The sequence below is a fragment of the Pleurodeles waltl genome, chromosome 3_1 (genome assembly GCF_031143425.1).
Source record: "Pleurodeles waltl isolate 20211129_DDA chromosome 3_1, aPleWal1.hap1.20221129, whole genome shotgun sequence".
Taxonomy (NCBI): domain Eukaryota; kingdom Metazoa; phylum Chordata; class Amphibia; order Caudata; family Salamandridae; genus Pleurodeles; species Pleurodeles waltl.
In genome coordinates, this window is record NC_090440.1 from 518,826,269 (window position 1) to 518,838,549 (window position 12,281).

The following is a 12,281-nucleotide window of genomic DNA, read 5'->3' on the forward strand; positions in this document are numbered from 1 at the left end:
ATCCCCGCGCTCACGAAGTCCAGGAAAATGGAACTGAAGTTTGTGGGCGCATCTCTGCTAGTGCAGGGGTGCTGTCACACACAGGTACTTGCACTCTGCTCTATGGGCCTGTCATAGGGGTGACTTACAGTGACCTGGTGCAGTGATCTGTAGTGAAAAGGGTGCATGCACCTTTTCTCGCAGGTTGCAATGGCAGGCCTGCAGATACACTTTGTATGGGCTCCCCATGGGTGGCATAATACATGCTGCAGCCCATGGGGATCCCTTGGTACCTCAATGCCCTGGGAACCTGGGTACCATATGCTAGGGACTTACATGGGAGCACCAGTATACCAAATGTGGGGTGTAAGTGGTTGAAGTAACCAAGTTTGAAGGGAGATTGCATAATCACTGGGGTCCTGGTTAGCAGGATCCCAGTTAACACAGTCAAACACAGTGACAGCAGGCAGGGAATGGGGGTAACCATGCCAAGAAAGAGGGTACTTCCCACCATCAATCTAAAGAATTGCATCTTTTCAATTCATTCTACCACAAAAGTACTCAATGGTATCTCTTTCATTTACTAAGAGTCATCTATTTGTTATGAAGATTTACTTAGAGAGGTGTGCATATCGATTTGGGGAAATGTAGTTCGGCCCGGAATAACTCTTTCAGAATACCTGAAGCCACATGAACTTATGTACATTCTTGTTGTGTGAGTAGCCATGAAAATGTAGTGCAGTGTCACAAGACAATCAACGGCAGACAGGTAATTTCTAACATTCAAGTCCGTAATGGTATTCTAAAGCGCAATAAATTCTTTGCATCAGGAGTACATTTTCCCTCAACACTCCATTGGCACTTGTAGTCTGTACTGTATGTTTCACGGATAATCAAGTGACCAAAGGAACTTGATACACAGAGCGTTTTTTCTCTGAATCTTCCCTCGTCTAGATTGTCTTCCATGAGATTCAACCACCTTTTCTAAGGTACTCTCACATCTTCGTTATGTCAGCAATCTCTTTCTCTGTATATTTGTTTACCTACGTCATAGGCTCCAAAGAACCTGGAATGCACAGCTGGACCACTATTCCTTCGAAAAAATCGCTTCAGTTCTCCTAAAAGTACTACAAAGTAAGCCACTCTGCTCAAAATTGGCCCCACTACTCCGCATCCCACCTGGGTGAGTTCCTTTTCCGTCGATTAGCCACACTTCAGAAAATGATCGCAGCAAGAATACAAATAATTGACAATCGCCTTGAATTTCGAAGAGTGCCAAAGCCCTGTTTCTAATCACGTTCATTTTCATACCTTTGTGCTCCAGCTTAGACTTCAGCACAGATAAATGATCAGTGCTTTATGTTTGGAACACGTCGCCAAACTTCACAAACCACACCCAACTGTTCCCCTAAATGCCATACAACAAACCCATATTCTTCCAACCATTCACTTCATAATGCACCCCAAATAGCCACTCGCCATCAAACCACTTTGTGACTTCGAGAAGGATATGAAGCATTACATAGAGGCTTCAATACAAAACAATGCATGGCAGTAATATCTGTTGAGGATATGCTCATTTAAATAGAGTTTCACTAGGGCTACTGAAGAAGCAGCTGCTGGATTAGATTCTAACTGGTGAAAGGGTCAGGGATGTTTTAATTTGTATTGTAATGTAGTTCTATGGCATAGGGAGAGACAGGATACGTGTACTTTTTAAATAATAGAATTGGATCTAAGGGAAACTTAAATCCCATAGGACACGTTTGAGTAGTTTCATTTCTAGAAACATATTTGAAACAAAGTATTGAGATAATATTTTGTTTTACAATTAAAAGTTTAACTTTCTCCACTGTTGCTTTGATTTGTCTGGGACGTTTGGTATTATTATTCACTAAAACAGGTGCAGCCTGGCAGTATTATATTATACTGTATAGATCTGAGACAGAATATGTGAATGGTTCAGGTAACCGCACCTGCTCTTTGGTGTTGCCAAACACCTTAAACCACCTTCCCAACACTCCGTATAGTAAGGGTCATGGGAAACAAGAAGCAATAGTGCAATGGGGTGCATGTATCTACCATATCGACTTACCCACTGTATCACATGGCTCGTCTTTGTGCACACAGAAATCCGTCCTGAAGGAAAAACAAGAGAGAAAGTAAAGATTTGAGTGTGCTATGCGACTAAACATTAAGGTTCTGATGTAGATCTCAGCGTACAGGTTGCTTACTCCATCACAATGCTGACAGATATCCCGTTCGCCGAAGTGTAAACTTATAGGAAACAATGGGATTTATATTTCGGTGCACGGGATAACTGTCACCGATGTGATTAAGTAACCCATCTGCCGAAATCTAAACCAGGCCCTAAGTGGTATCATACGTTGTTACAGTCAGGCAGGCACAAGGACTGCTTATTAAACAGGCATCATTAGGCACTGAGCCAAAGAACAAGTCACAAGGGATGACATCCAGGCTAGTCTGTGTGCAGGACCAAATAGGGTATCCTTGCCCCTTGTCTTATATATATATAGCTCTAAAGTTCCAGATAGCCCAAGTCTCTCTGAACATGATGAGGTCTACCTGACTGGGTACCAACCATGGTCCTAAGTAAACCGATACTCCAACTCCAAATCTCACACGAAAAACACAATTGTATTCTGAATGAAATTAAATAATTCAGGAACCACGTTTTTGTAAATTATCCTTGAACCCTTCCTAACACGATTTCTATGAGGAAACATTTACAAGGTGTCTGTCCAAAATGACATGACAGTTCAAACACGGTGTCTTAGAGGTGTGGTATGAGAATACTGTTAAAATATCATCTGACAGATATTGTATCCAACATTACCTCTACAAAAAGAAATACCCCATTGGAGTCACTAATAGAAAATCTACACCCAGTGGCAGGCTTTTTTTTAAAGGGTATTTAGGACACAATATATACGACAGATGATATTTCTGTATATGGTATTCTGACATACAAGCGCTGTGTCTATTTACATGCCAGCACAATGGCACCCATTAAATCTGCTAACTATGCAAAGATTACACATGCAGACAGTGTATTCAGCACCAAATGTTGCACTGTTGCTCTTTTAATCTTGTTGCCTTGAGATTTGCTGATGAGGTTCCCCTATTGTTCTATGAAAGTACATCTTTCACGCTAAATTCAATAATCAACCATTCTATTTCTCTTTTACTAGAAAGAAAAGAGTGGCAACTGGTGAAGCCTCCTGGAGTAACTCAAGACTTGCACCTTCTTAATAAATTTTTTAGAACACCATTATACTTTTTGCAAATCGCTAATATTGTTTCTCATGTGCTTTTTGGAGCCTATGGAGTAATTCTAAATCTACCTTATTAGGAAGGCCCTCGCACACAGCTAGCGTGGCTTCACCATCCCCCGCTAAACTCTTGAGGTTCATATTCTCATTATCCTATGGCTCACCACAGCCGATCTGGACCTTCACGTCAATCTCCATATGCCCAGGGTTGGCTCCTTTTCCATTGACGTGCAGGTCTTTTCCCTAACCATCTCTGAATTCTTCTGCCACTGTTAATATTGCTTTTATAATAAGTACAAAGCACTGTGCCCATTGCAGAGGCTGTTATAAGCCTGCTTCTCACAACACAACACTCACAGCGGACATCATTTAGCATCACCTTCAAACATGTTGTAATGCTTTCTCAGACCTGATCTAATTAGCCCTTCGTTGGAGAGCAGTGATAGTGCAGGTACTCTGTTGAATGTTTTTGCAAAGTTTTTAGGATCCACCTTATGATACCCCTTAGGTTAGTTCGACTAGGCCAATAATTCTTGCATTAATCTTAGTTTCTACCAGAAATTATCCAAAGCTTTTACAAAATACTTTTGGGCTTGGCCCTTTCTGCAGGGTCATCCCCAGACTTCTTGCCTTCAGTCTTCCATTTTTGCTGAACTGGTTTTTGTTGGCCTCAGGACTCTGTGAACTTTATCACTGCTGAGCAGTGCTAAAGTGCTTGTGCTCTTTCCTTAAAACACGGTAACAGTGGCTTACACTCAATTGGCATATTCAGTTTACTTGTAAATCCCTCCTAAAGTAGCACTACATGTACCCAGGGCCTGTAAATTAAATGCTACTAGGGTGCATGCAGCACTGATTGCGCCAAATTCTTTAGTAGCCCTTTAATCATGTCTCAGGCCTGCCATTGCAGTGTGTGTGTGCAGCTTTTAACTATAATTTTGACCTGGCAAAGAAAAAAACTTTTCGCCAGGACCAAACATTCCTTTTTAATACATATGTCAGCCCTAGGGTAGTCCCTGGACAGCCCAGAGGGCAGGGTGTAATGTATTTAAAAAGTAGGACATGTACTTTTACGTTTTACATGTCCTGGTAGTGAAAAACTCGTAAATTTATTTTTCACTACTGCAAGGCATCTCTCTCCCGTCAGATAACTCTGGAGTTGCCTTGATATATCTTATAAGTGTCATTTCTAAATGGGAAGAGATTTTTTGTCTCTGGAATCGCAATTTAAAATCCTAATTTATGGTGAAAATTGATTTTAAATTGCAATTCTGAAAGTGTCACCTTTAGAAAGTTGGCATTGTCTGGCCTTTGTCATTTAGTGCCTGTAGCCTGTCTCTGGTCACAGATGTAACTGACAGTTGGGCTTTGTGTATTCCTCCTAGACAGCCACACACAATAGAAAGTTGGTGTACCTGGATGGACTATCACTGGCAGGATGTGAGGGCACAGCGGGGCGCAGCCCTACGTACACTAGGACAGGCTGTGCCCTGCCTCCCCACAAAGGGCTGCATACCTCCTGTAGTTAGTCTGGAGCGAGGACACGGAAGGCAGGATGCCTGGGGACTTCAAAGGGAAACCTGTAGAAGCGTCTCTCCCACCTCAAGGCACACCTGTGTATAAATACTGGACCTTAGACACCAACTCTCCAGGACGTCTGGACCTGTAGGTACTCTGCCAGGGAGCAGAACTGCTGTCCTGCTATAAGGACTGCCACTCTGCTGGACTGTTGCTCTAAAGGAACTGCTGCACTGTTGTACTAACCTACTGCCGTCTTGCCTGAGGTAGAAGAACTGAACCAGCAGTTCTGGTCTGCTGGCCTCCTCATCTGAGCCTCAGGGACATAAAATGCTTCCCAACCAGCTCCTGGACCCATTTGCTGCATTTTGCAGACCTACAAGTGATGCCTTCCAGGTCTTGGCCCTTTGGTGTAGTTCATGGACCCCTGAATCAAGTTTTTGGGGTCTTTGTGACCCTGAAAAGGCCCGTTTGCACCAAGACCACACTGATCTTACTGAAAATCAGCACAAGCTGTCACCAGCCCATTTCTTTGCACAGCACACCCGCAAAGGACCTCCAATGTAAAGCACCAGCCCACCCGTCCACGACGCCTAGCTTTCTCTTAACACCACGTTGACAGCCTCCCAAGACATTCTCCTTGCTGCTCTCTCCAACCTGAATGGGACCCTTGGCACAAAACTTGAGAAGGTAAACCTTCAGTGGAATTAATCTGAGACTGTATCCAACCAGCGCTCCATCCTGGTCTGCTTGAACATTTGACTCGGACTCAGTCCGGCACTACCAGGTAGCTGCAGTTGGCGTTTTATGCTTTTAGGAGCTATTTTTTCACTTTAATATTTAAAAAATAATAACTCTGGTTTCACAGATTGTACTTTTTTCATTTTGTTTTCGCTTTTATTTATTACATTTTGTTCTATTGTTAAACATGGTGTCGCATCATGTGTTATCAGTTTTAAAGGCAATAGTTCCTCCAACATTATTAAACTCCATTGAATCGATTAATTTTCTGAAGTGGGATTTCTTGGAAAAAATGGAAGGGCAAATTTTACATAAACTTTGTAATTTTAATTAGTCTGTTCCGGTAACTTTATTAAGGTTGGAATTTGACTTAACAAACTGCTAGGTGCAAGGGCTGGCTAGTGATATTCAGTGGAGCTTTCAGCTCAAGAGGAGTAAAGAGGATTCTCTGAGGGGCTTCTTGTACTCTGGAAAGTTTGGCTCAGATTTAGGAAAATATACTTTTTCCAGGGACTTTACTCAACTAAGCAGATTTGATCTACAGGCAGCTACACTGGCATCTCTCTCTCACATTCAGCTTAAAAGATTTTTAGGGGATGCATCCTGTCTTATCAGACAACTATTGGACATAACACAGTGTATGTCAAAAGAAAAAGTGTGAGGTGGTGATCTCTTCCTGTCAATCCCAGGTAGCTCGGCAGTACCTCTTCTTGCAATCTGGAGCATGATCTTTGTAGTTTCTGTACATGATTATAAATGAACTTGGTCCCGCTAAATTTGCTAACAGCAAATTGCTCTAATTCTGGAGAAGAAGGGAAAGTATGCAATTCGTGCAATATGGGTATTTAGGATTTTGAATATGTGTTATTCGTTTGCCCCGCACGGATCACCCGCTGCACTGCTACATTCTAAGGCCAACGTTTTTAAAGAATAATATGAAGTCAGTTGTGGCGGCACAAGAATTTCTATGGCGCCCGAAAAATGAGGCTATTTGTGCAAAAGTATTTAATAAAAAAAAAAATTGTAAACGTTTATTAATGTGATTTATGCCTTTCGCTAAAAGTGTTTTATGTGGACCTCTTCTGAGTTCCAGAACGTACAAAAAGAACTGAATTGGGTACTTCTATAATGCACAAGCGGCCTGCATTATAGCAGTCCAGCACATCCGAGGAATACACAACATTTCCTGAAATAGATGTCTGCAGTTTCACACCCTGCTGCGGCCTGTTGCACACTCCAACTGTAGCTGTGCCTTCATGAACACATCGAACAACTTCGGTAATTATCAGACAGCAAGTCTCTGCCAGAGATCTATCTGCACACAATGCTGGGGGAGGTCAGAGGGAAGCAGCACTTTCATGCATTCTTGAAATCCTTGGACCATATCTGCTGATGCGATTCTCCACAGTCCTATGGGCCTTCTGCGGACACCAGTGTGCTGGTAATCCCTGAAATTCCGAATAGGCAATACACTTTCATCCCCTCTTACACTGAATTGGTATCACTGCTGGTTTTCAGTGTTGCAGTGCCTCCCTTAGGTGAGCTATTACAACACCTACATATTTGCATTCTTCTCATCCAGTCTTTGACACTACTATGAGGACATTGAACACTGCCACTTGGTTGACTGGTGCTGAGGGCTTTCAAACACCCTGTACTCCGGAGCAGGTGCCCACTAGCAAATGTAATCAGCAACATTCTCTCTTTGCAGATAGTGACTTCAAGAATTAGCAGTGGCGATGAAGTGTGAACAGAAACCGAGCAGATGAAAATCAAAGACCACAAGGTCTGTGAGGGTTTCATCTCAGACATGGCACGTTTGGTATCGACTATCTTAAGTCCACATTCCTTAATTGGAGTTTATTTCAGTGCTTAGAATAGAAAGGCAATCACCCAAAAGTGTTAATTTTGGCAAACCCCACCACTGATAAAAAGAAAATGTAACATGTATTTCGGGAACTGGTTAAAAATGCCCCTACAAACGTGCACAATTTGTAAGAAGTATGGATTCACAAAGAGCCCAAATACTACTTAGGACATAAGTAAAGGTGGTATGCACAACCTGACTATCCACGTGCACCCATTTGACGCCAATGCACTGCATGTAAATCCTGCGACAGTCGAAATGCACACGCATAGTGGGAATGGGCATCAACTTAAATACTAATGCAGGTTAAGTGAAACTATGCCTACAAGGCGCAAACTATACGGCTCAGCTCTCACATGCTCAAAGCAGATCATTACACATACCCATGTGCAATCACTTAGAGAACATAAAGAGTAATGAGCCACAACCAGGGGCCTCTTTCACTACGGCTAAAGTTCACTGTCAGCATAGCCCAAGACTGTGTCATGATGGCTGCCAAGGATTCAAGAGAAATTTTCCAGACGAGGAGGCAGAGACTGGCGATACACGTGTGGTAAAGCATTATTACTTATTGCGTAGTGCCGTTTCAGAAGTAATCTCACAATAAATCTCACAACTGTTGCCAGCATGACATGTGTCAGGAGGACAATGATATGTTGAATGAACTGGAGTTGGAACTGCGCACAACTGGAGAAATAAAAAAAAAACGCTACAAGACCAGAAGCAGTCACTAGGATGCAGATAGGTGCTGCATTGTCTGCAATGATGCCACACAAACGATTCCAAGTCACACACCGTCAGCAACCTGTGTATTACACCTTCCACCACAGATGCTGCATTCAATGGTAATCCCAGAAACACAGCCATGTGCTAGGAAAGCATCAAACGGCACATATCATATATGGATGCCTCCTTTCTTCTTCATTTCTGTCATACACCACATACAACTTCTCAACACCACTCAGTCTGGTTTCAGACTCAACCACAGAATAGAAACTGCCCTCATCCTCCACAGATAACATCAGCATGACTCTGGAAGAAGGGGAGATAGCGGCCCTCATCCTCCTGGATCTCTTTGTAGCTTTTGACATGGTTCTCCACTCCTCCCCATCCTGATCCAATGCCTACAAAATGTTGTAATTCAAGCAACACAAACTCAGATGGATCCAGAATTCTACTTGTACACTTCCCAGGCATACTGAAAGCCAGATCCAGCAGTTTAGCTTTCTCCCATATAGCTTAGGATGATCTGCCGCTAGACATAGGAGCCTCCTCCTCACTTCTTTAACTCTGCAAGTAGCTGACGTCCTTGCTTTTCTAGTGGTCCCTTTAGGCCTCAGGTTTGGCTAGACTCACACCAGCTCAGCACCACAATACCCTCATGGGGGATAATGCGCTCTACAAATTTGCAAAACATAACATCCAAGACTTTCCAGCACCCACACCAAGGGCCCCTCTGGGCTTTCGCCATAAACAGTGGAGGTTGGCCACACTGTTGACCCTTTAGTCATATCCAGTAGGGATTGCCCACAAGGCCTACTCGCTGGCCAGACCCTGATCCCATACGTCCACACACAGCCAACCCTCAGTGCAACAGCCTGAGCGACAGTGGTTGGCTGCATAGTCTGACCTACAGAGAGACCCTGTTTTCTTTTGTACCTTTTTTTTTGCAGTACCAGGGATGCTTCATAGCTTGGTGTCACAAACCAAGGCAAACTTCACTGACCAGTGCAGGAACCGCTGTACGGATACCACAGTTCCATCCCTGGACAGTGAAGCTTGCACTGGTCCGTGATACCAAAGCCATGTTTTATAACCACAGTACCTGGGACGCACTGGTGTCTGCGATTCCAGCCGTTTGGACCTGTAGAGTCTGCTAAAACTGAATTTCTTTCATTTCTAAGCTCTTGGAAGGATCTCTTTGTGCTCCGCCACAGCACATGACTGTTTCTCAATCACATCGTCGTTATCACTGATGTAATTTCAGATGCCACTAGGGATATTATCAATGCAGTCATTAGACATGTCATTAGTAATGTAATATGTGGGAGAAGAAATGCTGCACAATGAGGGTGCGAGTTATAGTTACTTTAGGCCACAAGTTATAGCCAGAGGACATAACTATATGTTACATGAGCAAGTGTAATCACGGGTGGAATGTGGATTGTGGAATGTGGAATGGGGAACGAGGAGCGCGGGGGAGTTAGGAGGCATTCGCGCTGGGGAGATTGTAACGGCTGGACGTAGATTGGATATTATCTAAATAAACCCTGAAATTGGTATTCAGTCTGGTGGATTGTTTACTACATTTTGGCGACGAGTTCTACGTTAACCACGCGTAAACTATCAAGCAGCACTGCTGAGCAACACAGAGAAAGCTGTATTCTCTGAGGAACAAGGAGCCGAGTGCATTGTGAAAGGAAAACTGACTGGAGAATTGTATTCGGCGGTAAAGGGGGACGTTCTTTTCCAAGTTTGACATTTTTACTATTGTTACTTGTTTTTTTTCAACTTTCTCTGCCTTCGTTTTTTAGTAAAAGCTGTTGTGAATACTCGCGCAGCACAATTTTAAACGACGCGCCGCGTGACACTGGTTCTGTGTTGTTATGCCTGGAAGCCTACTCGAATCTTCAAGCTCGGAAGGGTTTTGAGGTCCACGCGTGATTTTTTTTTTCTATTTACCTGTATGGGGGACTGTTTCTTACCTGTGTCCTGCATTTCAGCTCGAATCTGACTGCATATCCTGCTCTTTGATTTCGTTTTGGGCGGAGCCTGTTTCCGAGGTGTGGATATTGAGAAAGGACTTTGTTTCGTTCAGTGTCAATGAGGAAGGACTAATAAACATGGTCTAGGTGGAAGGAGGAGTTCTTAACCTACATGAAAGCTATTGATGATGACGACATGTCACAGGAAAGGAAGAAAAATATTTTATTGCATTGTTTGGGTTCTGAGGGGCAAATGGTCTTCAGAACTTTACCCCCTATACCATTACAAGATCAGGCAGATGGTGGGGTGGACGTCTTTCAAGAGGCGCTTATGAGATTGGAGAACAGGTTCAAACCTACTGCAAGTCTAGCATTAAATAGATTCAAGTTTTACACAAGGGTACAGCATTCAGAAGAAACATTTGATGAGTTCCTTACAGCACTGCGTGGATTATCTGTACATTGCAATTTTGAAGATATGACTGATGAGATGATCAGGGATCAAGTTATAGTGCATGTCAAGAGTAGGAAAATCCAAGAGCATCTGTGGGTTATGGGAGACCCTAAATTACAGGATGTAATTTCTACTGCAAAGGCTCTAGAGCAATCCGAGCAATGGATGAGAACAGTACAAGATGCTGATAAAGTCAAATGTTTAGAATCTGAGGTGGTGGGTGCATTGGCGAGTGGTAATTCTTCTGTCAAGCATACTACAACCGGGAAGAAATATGGGAAATATGACAGGATGGATAAACCTTCCTGTTTCCGTTGTGGTAGCTTGAACCATCTAGCATCATCACCTCAGTGTCCAGAGATTGGAAAAGAGTGCATGAAGTGTGGAAGGTTGGGACATTTTGCTCAGGTATGCAAAGATGTAAAAAAAGGTAACTATGTTACCAAAGGAAAGATGGCGTGTGTGAGTATTAAGAAAGATGGTGAAGAGTGTTATGAGTCTGGTGGCGAGTGCAGAGGCATGGGGTTGCCTTGGACTATTGTCACACTGGATTGTTTTAAACAAGTCTTTTATGGTGTTTGGGAGAGGAGAGATTTGAAAGAGTCTGATATTATTGCAGAAAGTTTTGAAGGGGGTACTATTGAGATGATTGGTTTTGTTGATACAGTAATCAATTTTAAAGGGAGATGTGCGAGCATTAAATTGTATGTTGCGGCTAAAGGTGTGAATGTCTTGGGATGGCGAGACCAAGGCAAACTGGTGATGTAGCGAGCCTGTCTTAGTGGTAGAGTCAAAGGAAGCAACTGAGTGGATAGCGTCTAAATTTCCACAAGCTTTCACTAGTAAATTGGGCAAATTAGCCAATTATAGCCACAGAATTAAAGTTAAAGCTTATGCTAAACCTGTGATACAGAAACTTAGGAATGTTCCCATCAGTGTAAGAGAAGAGTTAAAACAGATATTATCTGAAATGGTGAATGAAGGTGTGATAGAGGAGATTGAATCCTCCGAGTGGCTTTCTCCGATTGTTTTGGCACGGAAGTTAGACAAAACTTTGAGACTGTGTGTTGATCTGAGAGCTGTAAATGCCAACATTGTTGTGAATTGTCATCCCTTGCCTAAGATCAATGAAGTTATTAGTATGTTGGAAGGGGCGAAAATCTTTTCCACATTGGATATGAGATCAGCGTACCATCAAATTGAATTAACGGAAGACTCTAGACATTTAACAGCGTTTATCACCCCGCAAGGCTTATACCAGTTTAGAAGGATGCCTTTTGGCTTGGCATCAGCTGCGTCTGTCTTCCAGAGAGCGATGTTTCATCTTTTTAAGGACATGGACAAATACGTGAAATGTTTCCAAGACGACGTTTTAATCTTCTCGAAGGATGAGAGAGAACATGAACAGCATGTAGAGAATGTGTGTAAAGTACTGAGTATGAATGGTTTAACCTTGAAGGAGAAGAAATGCAATTTAAAAATAAAATCTGTTCAGTACTTAGGTCACACCATTTCAAGTGAAGGGGTGGTTCCCAAACGGTCTCTTGTTGAAGCAATTGTCAATGCTCCTGCTCCTGACAATCGGGAGAAGTTATTATCTTTCACCGGTTTGTGTGAATATTATAGCAAATTTATCAAGAATTTTGCTTCCAAAATGGAACCTTTGAGGGAACTTACACGCAAAGGCGTTCAGTATGCTTGGACAGATAAACAAAGTGATGCAA

At 42.8% G+C, this 12,281-nt stretch overlaps 1 protein-coding gene across 2 annotated transcripts in view; it reads right to left on the bottom strand.

Moving 5' to 3' along the window:
* Positions 1-12,281, bottom strand: part of ADAMTS17 (ADAM metallopeptidase with thrombospondin type 1 motif 17) — a 1,096,962-nt gene that overhangs the window by 897,610 nt on the left and 187,071 nt on the right. For both annotated transcript variants that reach the window (XM_069222781.1, XM_069222782.1), the window contains exon 7: positions 2,075-2,118. In XM_069222781.1, coding sequence (XP_069078882.1) covers positions 2,075-2,118 — 44 coding nt within the window. The remainder of the gene's footprint in view (positions 1-2,074; positions 2,119-12,281) is intronic.